We start from the raw sequence: 14400 nt of genomic DNA, 5'->3' as shown, positions 1-14400 counted from the left end.
AGGTATTTTTCGCTTTTCAACTGTCAATATTTCGTAAACATTTGAAGATAGGTATAGGATATTATACATGAAATATATCTAGAATATCTAGAAATTTCCGAAGAATCCAAAAATATATAGGGTGTTTCACTTAAAAAAGTAACTTAATTTTGGCGTTTGCTTATGGGACACCTTGTATAATATTTTCATTACTGATAAACAATTTATTTCCTATAATTTCGTAAAAAAAACAATCTTTAAAAATAATAAGGGTAAGGGGGTGTCAATATATAAAAAAAAAACTTTCTTTTTCACGCTATGCTCTGGAGTTATTTTTCCACGTACTAATCAAATATTTTTGTCTCTGTTCACTTCTACATAACCTACAGCATTATCTCCATACGTCTCCCTACCTGATCTGAAAAATAAGTTTATAACATTAATTTATAACTATATAAAAGTTCGTAACAGTAGGTACCTACTTATACTTAAATATGCCTCAGTAGGTACTACAAAGAATAAATGTTACATACCTCTCTGTTTTTTTCCTCGTGATTCAGCGCCAATAAATTGGGAATTTGTATTTATAAAAGCAGCCAACATAAAAGCATCGACTTTTGGCAAGTTATCTGATTGTGCTTTTACAAACCCGTAATCTGCCATTACTTAAAAAATTCTCAGAACACACAACACATACTAATAAATAATAACTGCACAAAAAAGCATAAAAAGCTCCTTCAATCAACGCTACAAGCAACAAAAATGTTTTAGTACGCCACCTAAATACGTACATAAACGGAACACGTCTGGCTGCCATCGCGCGTCGACGAGAACGGCGGGTGACGTCAGACCAATAGAATATCGTTTCAATTCGCGAGGCGTTGTTTGCGTTATCCATAGTATTTTGATGGCCCGTTTTATAAAATTGTGGTATTGCTTTGAAGAAAAAAGTTTTTTTTGCATTTATACATATTTATTCTAATAAATTGAACAGTTTCTGGCGAAAAATAAAATATATGCATCTTCCTCATTACAATTATACCGGGTGTGTTTTAAATAAGTGCAGATATTTTCAAGGCTGGTAGATCTGGATAATAGAAACATATTTTCTCTTTGCCATTTTTCAAACAAGTCCAAAATAACAGAGATATATTACTTCGAAATTTTTAAAAAAAATATATATTTTTTGCTTACATTTTGAGTACCCCTGGATCTTTTCTGGGTTTTCTTTCTTCTATCCGAGATTATCTCTATGCACTGAAAACGAATTTCCCGAAAATAAACAGTGGGACTCAAAAGTGTTTCAACATTTTTCGAAAAATATCAAGAAAAATAAACATTTTCGACTTCTTTTCAGAAAAAAAATTGCACTTATTTCTAGGACACCCTGTATTTCGATTTCTTTTGAATTCGAATACTTTCGAGAATCGAATACATTTCGAAGCTTTTTCAATTCGAATACCATACACTATTGGACAAAAGTACAGAAACTTTTTAAAATTGTGTCTTTTTTGTTAAACAGGCGAGGCCATTTTATGCATTGTTAAAATTAAAGATACTTAAATAGTTCTTATTTAAATGAAATAAGTACATGTCCCACGAAAACTTAAGATTTTATTCAGTTAAATAAAAAAACTATAGGGACAAAAATAGAGAAACTAAAAATTAATATAAAAATTACAAGTACATAGTTGTTGCTAACCTAATAAAATTAATAATGGGTATCTTATGGTATCTGGTTCAATGGAATTCCAGGCCTCTTTCAAAATTCTTATCAAATATTTCTTATTGTTAATGTGACTTCGTCTTACCCGGCGATCTAGTTCCTCTCACAGGTTTTCAGTGGGGTTAAGGTCTGGACTTTGGGCAGGAAAGTCCATAACCCTAATTTATTTAGACAAAAACCGTTCTTGTAAGACTTTCGATTTATGCTTCGGATCATTATCTTGCTGAAATATCCAGGTTTAGGGCAAATTATCTTCAGCAAACGGAATCATCACTTTCTTTAAGATGTCCAAATACATAAATCGATCCATTGTTCCTTCTATTACATGCAGTGGTCCCATGCCATAGCCCGAGAAGCATCCCCACACCATGTTTTACAGTGGCCTTGGTATACTTTGGATCAAATCTTTTCCCTTCTGGGCGATGTATCCACGATATGCCATCGGATCCAAATATATTGAATTTACTTTCATCTGAAAACATGAGCTTTTTCCAGTTATTCGTCGACCAGTGCAAATATTTTTTTTGCAAAGGTAAGTCGGGCCTTCTGGTTCTTCTTACTGATGAGTGTTTGTTTGGCTGCTCTTTTGCTAAATAATCCTGCTTCCCTTAGCCTTCTTTGGATGGTCTTAGAGCTTAGAGCTATTGACACCAGGTAGTTCACTCAAAATTTGATTTGCCGATTTATGCGGAATAGTTAAGGCGATTTTTTTAATTATCATTTCAATTTTTTCGTTCTTTTCCTTGGCCGATCACTTTTTTAATAGTCTTTAAGGAATTGCGAGTTTTGAAATTGGAATCGTTTTGCTAATGACAGACTTATGCAAATTAAACATTGTGCTTATGTCGTCCATTTACCGTACACCATTCCGATGTGCGTTGATTATTTTTTCGTGAAGATCTTCAGACAAATAACTTCCGCGTGACATATTTAGTAACAATGTAAATCAGAATATCAACAGTTTTCACCTTAAACAAATAACTACTAAGTATGGTCAATTTTTATACTGGTTTCTTTATTTATGTCCCTTCAAAAATATTTTTGTCCATATTATAAATAAACAGCTGATAAGATAAATTTGGAATGTGGCAAAAAATGATGGTATTGCTAAAAGGAAATATGCTTAAAACAAACATTATTTTAAATATTAGAGGTTTTTGAAATCCGACGAGCTTTAAAAAGTTTCTCTACCTTTGTGTGATAGTGTATACGATTCTTTCTGAATTCGTCGTGCGAAGTCGCGGATTTTGGACGAATAACATCGACGAACCGTATCAGCGAATAGTAAGTATAGGGCTTTACGATCATTTACATGAAACTCCGTATCAGCGAATAGTAAGTATCAGCGTAATAAAACCGTATCAGCGAATAGTAAGTATAGGGCTTTACGATCATTTACATGAAACTCTGCGTTCCTTTCTATATTTGTTTGAACAGAATTCTTTTTGTATTCGCTTATCTTATGTAACACGTCGGATTCTGAACTTCATTGAAGCTCCGTTTATTAAAACTATCAAGACTGATGCTCTCACTGTCTGCATGTGGATGAGGCCTTCTCAAAAAGTAGCGAAGTCGACTGGCTGTCTAATGAATAGGCTGTGGTTTTACTCCATATCCTCCTAAACCTGAATAGTCCATAGCTATCTTTAAAATAAATAAAATATTTTTTACATACCTTTGGCTGAAAATCTTGAAAAATGGACAAAATGCATTTAGTAAGTCTGCTCCTCGTTTGCTTTTTCCGAGGCTTTTTCATTATCTTCTATCCCTTAGTAAGCCACCCAGAGTATAGGAGGACGTCATTTTCTTTGCTTAATTCGTTCAGATTCTTTAGGTATTCTTTTACTAACTTTGAATTGATGGTTACTGAGTTGATCGCTTTTAGGGCTGCTTGACTATCGGATAAGATGACTATTTCTTGTTTCCTATAGTTCCTCTAAAAAAGTAACTCATTGACAGCATTTGACTGGCTGTCTCATGAATAGGCTGTGGTTTTACTCCATATCCTCCTAAACCTGAACAGTCCATAGCGATCTTTAAAATAAATAAAATATTTTTGTTTATCGCACAACAAAAAACGTGACCAAAACATAAGAACTGCGAAAATTAATTGAATAATTTAAATTCCGGCTTCTCCGTGTGGTTCGTTTGACGTCACGAGCCGCGATAAAAACTCGAATGTTTTTTGCCATTGTCATTGGCGTGTACTTCGCGATTGGAAGAGGCGTTTCTTTACGACATTAAATAAAAATAAATGTATTTGTTTATTAGTGATGTTGAGTCGTCTGGGATGTACTGGCATCAAAAGAAACAAAATTATTTTGTTTCTTGAAAGCCAGTATTTGGGACGGTTTTATAGAAGTTAGTTCTCCATCTCTGATATCAGTCGTACAAAAGTTTATTGCACGAATGGTTGTCATCTCGGCGCACTCGTGTTGAGGTGTTCCGTCTCACATACTGGCTTTTTTTGCCTGACTTATACTGGCCATCGTCAAAGCCCTGAGATTGTATGATGAGTTATAACTCAAGAAAGGAGGACACAATAGAATCTGATTCTACACTCAGATGCAAAAAACCGCAACGGAAACATCTTTGGTCAAGTTTAAAATGTTATTTTTTTTAGTTTTTAACCTTATTTCCTTGATTTTATTAACAAACTGTATATAAATATACCAGCTTTAATTTTGGAAACTTGACTTATTTTACAGGGTTAATCGAAAAGTTGTTTTTTTACCCGGTCTTTAAAACACCCTGTGCTATAATTTCGTGAGCAAATTTTCCTAAAACATTATTTTTCGGTCACAACCATGTCTCCTCAATATTTTGTTTTTTGATTCATGTCAACGTCAACACATGCCTTGGTTCGTTTTTAAGAGAAAAATGAACTTGCCACAAACATTTTGCAATTTTTTCAGTTATCGTTACTTTTTGATATTATTCTTCATAATGACGAGGTAGCTTTGTCGATTATTGTTGTGTATGATTTAATATGGTTCTTAGAGTCGAAGCAAAAGTCATTGATCTTGTTGAAGATGGCCGAAATTATGAATATTCGCTTGGTCCTTGAAGAGGAATGGGAAAACATAAAATATAACACAACATATTTGCAGCCTCATTAACCTCATAAACAACTGACGTATACAGACAGTTATAGAAGCCGGGGGAGGCAATACAAAGCAGTATTTTTTACAAGTTTTTTGTTTGTTTGTTTACTTAGTTATTACAGGTTATTACAGGTTTTTTTAATATCCTTAGTTCTTTTAGTGTTACTAGTATTTATTAAAACCAAGCCGGTATCGTTACATTTTAACATTTTTTAAATTTTACTATAGAGTTCTAATTAGTGTCGATATGACATTACGACAATAGCCACCAAAGCCTCTTCGTAATATTAAAAAATAATATCATAAAGTAATGGTAGTTGAAAAAATTGGAAATTGTTGGCAAGTTCATTCTGCTCTTAAAAATTAACAAAAGCATGTGTTATCATGAGTCAACACATGTGTGCTGCGTTGCATGTTCTGACAGAAAAATAATGTTTTAGAAAAAAGTAATTAACGAAATTATTGCACATTAAAGTTAAGGTAAAAATTAACCATGTATAATAAGCCAAATACTAAAGTTTACAAAAAATGAGTTTATGAATTAAAGTTGATAGATTTATACAGGTTGTTAATTTGTTTATTACTCGCGGTAAGAGCTTTATGGTTGAAATATGGCAACCTCGAGAGACGACGGACGCGACGACACGGGATGAGTCGGCAGCTTAGTTTAGTACTCATTTGGAATGTAGGCAGTGTTGCAATTTTGTTTCTCAATAAGTAACCGTCCAGTTAACAATCTGTATACAGTTTGCTAAAAAAATAATCATGAAAATAGGGACTTTCCCTTTAAACTTGATGAAAAATGTTCCATTGCGTTTTTTTTGCATCTGAGTGTACCTATATAATCTCATTTTCAAACTTAAAACGACCGTTATTAGTATTATTCCAGTAAACATATTTCTAACATTTTTTCTCTTCATTGCAGAAATATGTAGATGACATCTGCCTGGAAGGATGCAACTTGACCAAAACGTCCAGCAATACCGGCGAGGATTCCAGCTACGATTCGGACTGCGAGGCGTACGATGGAGCCCAGAGCCACCTGTCGGGAAGTCACCAAGACGTGTCGAGGACGACGAGTGACACTTTGGCTGCGGAATTCGCCGAATATGTCCAGGAAACGCAAGAAACTAGTCTCGGTTACAACGCTAGGTAATAAAATGTTTTTAAAATTGGAATAAATTGATATATGGATTATAAGGATGTTTGATATATGGATCCAATGAGTGGATCCATGACAGTGGTGCCTGTGTCTGTAATTTTCTGTCATGTTTGGATGTCATATGTCGAAATCTTTCTTGACCCGTTGGACAGACTTTGTTTTAAATTATTTTGGAAGTATCGGTATATAACGAACAATATTTAATTTTACCAATCAAATCAAGCATTTTAAGCACAAAAATTTATAGTATTACTTTTCTATTAAAAAATTATAACCCAACTAGTTGAAACCTGGCGCATCCGCCACGACATGCGACATTAGGAAAAAAAAATACTTTTTATTTTTTTTTAATTAAATGAAAAAAAAAATAAAAAGTATTTTTTATTTTTTTGAAATTGAAATTTTTTGTTAAAATGACGTCTTCCTATACTCTGGGTGGCTTACTAAGGGATAGAAGATAATGAAAAAGCCGAGGGGTGTCTCACTTGGGTAAAAAATGTACATGTACTGCCAACATATCGTTTTAATACCAAGCGACTGCCAATGACTGCGAAGAAGACTGCCTATGACTGCCATGTAATTATTATAGGCGACTGCCAAAAACAAAAAATCCGGCGACGACAGTTTTTAGAAGAGCGAATTAGCTATCTTTTAGTAAAAAAAAGCAACTTTCTAGAGCAAGTCGTTACTTCAGTAGAGACGACACAGATAAACATTAGCATTGTATATATGTAGATTCTGATGTCATTTGTAACATACGCAAATCTTGGTACTGCTCACAACTAGGGGTTTCACTTGGGTAAAATTGTACAGGGTGGGTCAAATTCGACACTTTTAAATGGAAACACCCTTTTCTATAGGAGATAGACGAAAACTAATGTCGGTGTCTGGAGCTCAATTTTCATCAAAAACATGATGGTGAAAACCGCACATCAATATCTGTTACCGTTTCGGAGTTACGGGGTGTTTTTCAAAAATGTGCATTTTTAACAAATCGCTGTAACTTTTTTGCTGTGGAATATTTTGTATTTCTATGAAAACATTTCCAAAGCACCTTTTTACGTAGAATTTAATGGTTTAAGTATAATTTTTTAAAAATTAATAATTTAAGAGTTATCAACAGAAAAATTGATTTTTTATTTGGGACACCGTCTATATTTTTAATTAATTGAAAATAATTTAAAATTATCTTTCCAAAAATATAGCACACTTGATATTTTGTTATAATCCCCTTCGAAATACAGAATTTTTAAAAGTTCGCCACTTTTAACTAGTAGGCTTTGGACCCTTTATTGATGATATGCCCTTAATGAAAATCGAAAACATATTTTTCCAAGAAGACGACGCACCGCCTCAGAACGCCGAAGTTACCAGCAAATTTTTGCAGACAATTGAATAGCTAACCAAGATCCCAGCCGTTGGCCGTCGAGGCCGCCTGACTTAGTGCCCATGGACCTAATCCTATGGATATATGTGCGCAAGAATAAAGATTCCTTATTCTTCCGTATAGTCTAAACAAGAATTAGAAATACTTACCAGTTATGAGAGGGTATCTTTCACCCCCACTGAGTTAATGAATTCCGCGAAAAATGTCCAAAAACACCTGTAGCAAAATCTCATGTCTTGGTTTGCTATTTATTTTTATTGTTATTAGATATAGTTTAAATGTGTTGATATTGGTTAAATATATTTTAAATTATTATCAAATTCTGCATCTCTCATAGCAAATATTATTTTCGTTTTAATTGATGCTCACAGCTAGAATTTATTTGCATTATAGCCGGTGCCGTTCAAAGACTACTTATTTAAAGCGGGCAAATTTTTATATACTCTATATCTCGGAGGAATCGAGCAAAATATCAAGTATGTTATATTTTTGGAAAGGCAATTTTAAATTATTTTTAATAAATTAAAAATATACAGTGTCCCATATAAAAAATCAATTTTTTTGTTGATAATTCTTAAATTGTTAATTTAAAAAAAAATATACTTAAACCATTAAATTCTACGTAAAAAGGTGCTTTGGAAATGTTTTCATAAAAATACAAAATTAGCAAATATGTTACAGCGATTTGTTAAAAATGCATATTTTTGAAAAACACCCCGTAACTCCGAAACGGTAACAGATGTCGATATGCGGTTTTCACTATCATATTTTTGACAAAAATTGAGCTCCAGACACCGATATTAGTTTTTGTCTATCTCCTATAGAAAAGGGTGTTTCCATTTAAAAGCGTCGAATTTGACCCACCCTGTACATGTACTGCCAAAATATAATTTTACTGCCAAGCGACTGCAAATGATGTACTTATTACTTTTTAGGGTTGAATTTGCTTTAAAGCTTGGCTATACGGAGAAGCACGTCCAAGCGGCGTTACAGAAGTTGGGATCTTCTCCGACTCAGAACGAGCTCCTAGCTGAACTGATTAAATTGGGAGCTCAAAAAGGAGGTTCGTGCGACAGTAGCCCCACAGAAAGTATCGTTAGTGATTTAGGATTATTAGATAGGTAAGCAATATTAATGGATTGGATATTCCCGAGGGCATTCCAAATATGTAGTACCTATAACGCTGTCATTTTTTATCTAAATTTATATGGGAAATGTCATCGATCGTCATTTCCCAGCCAACTGGACGCCATTTTTTTTTTGATTATGCGGTATAATTTATCATTAGGCCTCCCAATCGGTATAGAATCATAAAAACATTAAAAACTGAAAAAAAATCTAGGTAAAACATGATCAGCGATTAGTTAATTTTAGGGTTTTACAATATTATACAGGTTTAGGCAATAGTGCGTCGGACATCTGTAGCTCCTAGAATAAAAAACTTGGGAATTTTGTTTAAGTGCAAATAAGTAGTAGTAGTTAAGTATGTACGAGCATGTATTTCAGGAAAACATTTTAACTTCTATGAATAGCCCAGAGCCTATACAGGTCGAGGTTCAACAAATTAGAGACAAGCTGAAATTTGGCATGGAGCTTCATTTTGTAGATCTTTAAACATCATGAATCCCCAGCGATGAGCCGTTGAGCCCGTCACTCCAAAACCACCCCTACAAAGGGTAAAAATGGCCCTTTTTTTTTACTTTTTCTTCAATAACTCTAAAACTACGAATTTTAGGAATAAAAGTCACGAGTAAAAAATTGAAGAGAAGAAAATTTCCTACCACATAGGTAAAGAAATAATTTTTTTAAATGTGCGCTTTTTACATTTTAAAAAGATTGAATAAGAAAAATTAAAGTTTTACATATAATTTTCCATGAAATAGGTATATTGAAAAATGTACACGTTTAATACAAAATAAGAAAAAACCTTAGCTCAAAAATAGGATAACTTATCTTAAGGATTTCTCATTCACTTCCACATTTGTTGGGTTCATACATGTAATGCCATTGCATTGACCACATGCCATAGTGCAGGTGAGTCCCATTCGCTTGCATGTATATGCTTTTTTACAGCCTACCGAAAATTTGCAAATTTTTTTTTTTTGATTTCCGTACTTATATTTGTAATAACTTTTTTAAGAAAGGTTGAAAAAAAAAATCTATTTATTTATTAATATCTCTGAAATTATCAAAATATATTTACTCATATCTTAGGATTATGTAAAGTAATCTGAAAGGAAACCAAAAATGCAATAATATACAGGGTGTTTCATTTTAAAAAAATCACCCGATCTATTCACATTTTTGAGCCACCCTGAAGTTGAAATATTTCCCTGAAATACATCTTCGTATCTACTTTAGGTTTGCATTTAACAAAATTCTCAAGTTTTTTATTCCAGGAGCTACAGATGCCCGACGCACTATTGTCGGACCCTGTGTGCATAAAATAATAAATACAAGAAGAAGTGTCAAGTCAATGTTAAATTATGGAAACAGCGTGGCTGCCTGGGTAACTAATAATTATCAAATATAGCGGCTGGGGCATTTGACATGACATAGACATGACAATTTCAATTTTATGAAATTTATTTCCGTTTCCGGTTTTTAATGGCGGGCTGTTCAGGAGGTTTAAATGGGGGTAATATACTTTTTACTCTTTCTAGTAGTAAATAATACAACAAAATTACTCAAAAATATTTATTTGGAATTTAGAACAATGTAAATATGCAAATCAACACAATTAAAGAGCTATAAACCAATAAACTACTGTATCAATATCAAATATTTAAATAATATCAGAGATGCTGTGTTAAAGTGAATTAGTAAAGTAACAGTGCATTGACTTACAGAAACTTGAAGATAAATAAATGTTTTCACAGCTTCACGGGCATAAAACTAAATAACTGGAAGCAGGAAAAAGGCAACCGGAACCCACACAAAACCTGGAATCAAAAAAAAATATGTAAAAAACATAAATATAAGTACATAAGACTTTTGTGAATTAAATCAAACAGGACTTGAATGAAAATAAAATGAATAAAAAATATGATACATATACATCTAATGCCTCATTTATATTTTAAAAATAATCTACATACATAGATTTATAGCATTATTGCTATGAAAATACATAATAGGTACCTATGTGATATGTAATTACGCATTTCTGTTCATCTTGCAGAAAATTAATGTAGGCTAATAATAGTTCAATAATCATAATTTACCTTGTATAACTTGCTTTCAATTGCTCAAAATCACCGATCAGTCTTTAAAGTAGAGATACGGAAAAATCCTTGCCAAAGAATATCTCAAGATCCTTGGGTTTAAAGCTAAAAAAATATAAAAACAGTTAATATATTACCTATTTTTACATATAATATGGCCCATACCTACTACACGCAGAAACGTCGATTTCATAATTTTCTTCATGTAATTAATATCATATATACTTTATTAAAGTGTTAACAAGGAACTTTATATCAAAAAACATCTTTGTACTTATAAATTTCAGCCGAAATATCAGAAACAAACTTCCAATCAAATCTAAACGGCAAAAATTGAAATGGCGTCCGACCTTGCCAGAGGCCTCGGGAGCTGACGCTGACACACAGACAAAAGACAAAACAGGACGCCGACGTGCATAAAAATGTTCCGTAGCAGAAATTGACAGAAATCATATAGAAATATTCAGATTTTTGTCTAGGACAGTCTAGAAGGCCATGCTTTCTGCCTGGGTAAACCGCGCCACAACTGTTTCCAATTTTCCGGTTTACTGTCACCCCCCTGCCTGTGTGTAGTAGGTCTAACTGGTATCTACAAAAGGCATAAACTCTGCAGGGCAATAAGTTCTTAAATCCTATTATATATGCCTTGTAAAAATATACATAAACGGAAAGAACCTGATGACCACCACCTGTCCAGTGCTCTCCTGTAAAATTAGTAAAATGGCGCTTATCATGTTTTTCCCCTAGACACTTCAAATGGATTCTGTCACTAAGTTTGAAACGTCAAACAGAACTGTCATAGAAGGGGATTCATCATGTCGATTCCTTCTTTAATTCATGAATACATGGATAATATTATACTCTTACCTTAATTTTTCTATTCACAAGTTTCGTTCTTTTAATAAAGCTTAAAAAGAGTAATATAGTTAAATAACATAGAGACTACAACATAATGAAATGCATTAGAGTACATGCAATTTGCATTTCGTTAAAATGTCAAAAGTAAACAAATAATGATATAATTTTATACAAAAATATATGGGATTTTGAAAACTAATATTTATAGAAAATTCGTAGAAAAGTCGAAAACATTAACTCACATAAGACAACTATTTACTAAATATCTAAAAATAAAATATAAATATTTTTTTAAGCATTCTAAAGGTGCTCAGTATTCTGGGAATATACTTCCAATAAAAATAATTCTGGGAATATTGCAATTTATAGTTAAATTATTTGTTTATCATACTTAATTAAAAGAACATTTAATAGTAAAACTATTTGACATTTCAAAGGTGAGTTATAGTTGTTATTCGTTTCAGATTTGATATTCTTGATGTAAGTCAAGCAGCGTTAAGACCCATCGTTATAGATGGCAGTAATGTCGCCATGAGCCACGGAAATAAAGAAATCTTCTCATGCAGAGGAATTAAGATATGCGTCGATTGGTTTAAGGTAAGTTTTTTTAATAACAATACATTATTTCCAAAGATCGGAAGTTTGAGCCCGTATACTTTGTACAGGGTGGCGCCTCTCATACACCGCGGAAGCTCCAAGGAGAACGGTAGTTTATATCAAAATGAAATTTTGGCAGCATATGTAGGTTAACTGAAAGCATTTAAAAATATATAAAATTATACAGGGTGTGAGTTTTATTAAAGAAGCATATACCTAAAATCTAGAGAAAGATTTACCTTTATAGAAAGATTTTGACATATTTCACATTTTGTGAAAATGAAGAGTAAATTTTAAATTTCGATAACAGCTACCTAAATTTTAGTTGACTTTGTATAGACTGATATTTAATTACAGTATCCATTGTATATTAAACCAAATTGAAATTTGACCCGAAAAATTATACAGGGTGAGACAAAATTAATATGGAACATTAGTCACTTTTAAAAGCAAGTTACTCCTTTATTTTAAATGGAACATCCAGTATATTTTTCCGGTATTCAATGGGGAATTTATATATCTTCAAAATATTATTAGGTTGTCTACCTCTCAGGCAAAGATTTTCTTAGATATTTCAATTTTTATGATTTTGCGTCAGTCATCTCTATTATTTGAAAAAATCTAGGGGGTGGCTGTGATATACCTTTTGTTAATTTAACAAAAATTAAAAATTGTTGAGTAAAATATGACAAAAATTAGCTAGATGAAATCAAATGCTCAAAATGCTTCCTTTCCTGTTAACTGCATAAAATGATTGTCTTTTCAAAATGATCTTTTCATTTTAAAAGGCGTATGTGGAGTTCTACCTCGAAAAGCAGCTACAATCATTTCTGTCATGTTGTCGACAATAGTTGGTCGAGTTTTGTAAACGCTGTTTTTAACATATCCTCATAAAAAAAACAGACTATATAAAATCAGGAGCATTTAAGTATTCTATTAATTGGTGTTAATTGTTTAATTGGTGTTAATAAGTTTGCATTTTCGGCAAATTTCTGTGAATTTTTTTTGTGTGTGTGTGTTTTAACTGACACAAAATGATAACTAGTTGTTAAAATTGGACTAATTAGACAGCTATGTTGAAGTAACGTCAGACATATCACAACCACCTAGAATTTATCAAATAATAAAGATCTACTCACGTCAAATCATGTAAATGAAAATATCTAGGAAAATCTTTGTTTGAGGGGTAGGCAACCTTAATAGTATTTTGAAAAGACATGAATTCTTCATTGAATATCGGAATAATATACTGGGTGTTCCATTTATTTTTCTTCTAGAATCCGAAAATCAATTAATATATAGAGTTTTCCATTACAAAAAACACAACTTTAATATGTAACTTTTTTTGGGGACACCCTGTAGAACTCTCTATATTTTTAAAAAGTGCTCTGAATTAACCTACATATGCTCACAAAATTGAATTTCAATACAAACTGTCGTTCTCTTTGGAGCCTTCGCGGCGTATGAGAGGCGCCACCCTGTATAGCATTGGATTTATATAGAAAAATACACTTTTTGAGGGCTTATTTTTAAGTGCTCTGTCTGCCTTAGTAACTAACTTAGTAATGTGGTTTTAGGCTCGTGGCCATAAGGACATAACGGTATTTGTTCCAAAATGGCGGAAAGAGGCACCGAGGCCGGACAATCCCATCAGGGACCAAGATATTTTGGCAGAATTAGAGCGAGACAGACTGTTAGTTTTTACTCCTTCGCGTTTAGTGGGCGGAAAGAGGATGGTGTGTTACGACGATAGATATATTTTAAAATTAGCAGCACAGAACGACGGCATCGTTGTTAGTAACGATAATTACAGGTAACAAGCGATTTTAGCTATTAAAATAATTTACTCTATGCAGGGTTAGGTAGGTAGAAAATTTTATATTTTCTACACCACCAAATTTTCTACGTTTTTTACATGTCCAGACGTAGAAAATTAGTTTTGTATATTATAAGCTTTTTTTGAGTTGATATTTATTTCAAATATTTCAGTCACAACGATTAGTAAAATAAATAAACTAATAACCATATCTCTAATTATTATGTATTATTTAACAAATGGATAGTATACCGGGTGCGTCTCAAAAGTGGCTCACCCCTATAACTTTTTTATTTTTTCAGATAAAAAAACGAGATTTCGTATGTTAGTATATGACATAAATTGGGATTGATTGACTCATTCAGTTGTTTTTGGTCACTTCATGTTTCACCAGAAATGACTACAACTTTTGATTTTTAAATGACACCCACGGTATATTTTTGCTTTGTTTAATAGAAAATTATATTCTGAATAGAATCATGTGCCAACTTTTGACGTTCTCGCTTAAATAAAAAATTGTATTTTAAATTTCACTCTAGAGTGCCAT

At 32.6% G+C, this 14400-nt stretch overlaps 1 protein-coding gene across 1 annotated transcript in view; it reads left to right on the top strand.

Annotated features, from left to right (window-relative positions):
• LOC115888689 (ribonuclease ZC3H12A-like) overlaps window positions 1–14400 on the top strand; it is an 88988-nt gene that overhangs the window by 61403 nt on the left and 13185 nt on the right. Inside the window, exons 2-5 of the mRNA XM_030908481.1 lie at window positions 5735–5961; window positions 8294–8479; window positions 11905–12037; window positions 13615–13850. Of these exons, the coding sequence (XP_030764341.1) occupies window positions 5735–5961; window positions 8294–8479; window positions 11905–12037; window positions 13615–13850 (782 nt within the window). The remainder of the gene's footprint in view (window positions 1–5734; window positions 5962–8293; window positions 8480–11904; window positions 12038–13614; window positions 13851–14400) is intronic.

The sequence above is a fragment of the Sitophilus oryzae genome, unplaced genomic scaffold (genome assembly GCF_002938485.1).
Source record: "Sitophilus oryzae breed Bouriz unplaced genomic scaffold, Soryzae_2.0 scaffold_1167_pilon_pilon, whole genome shotgun sequence".
NCBI classification, from domain to species: Eukaryota; Metazoa; Arthropoda; class Insecta; order Coleoptera; family Curculionidae; genus Sitophilus; species Sitophilus oryzae.
The sequence above is the reverse complement of the archived record's forward strand: the minus strand, read 5'-3'. Positions and strand labels throughout refer to the sequence as shown.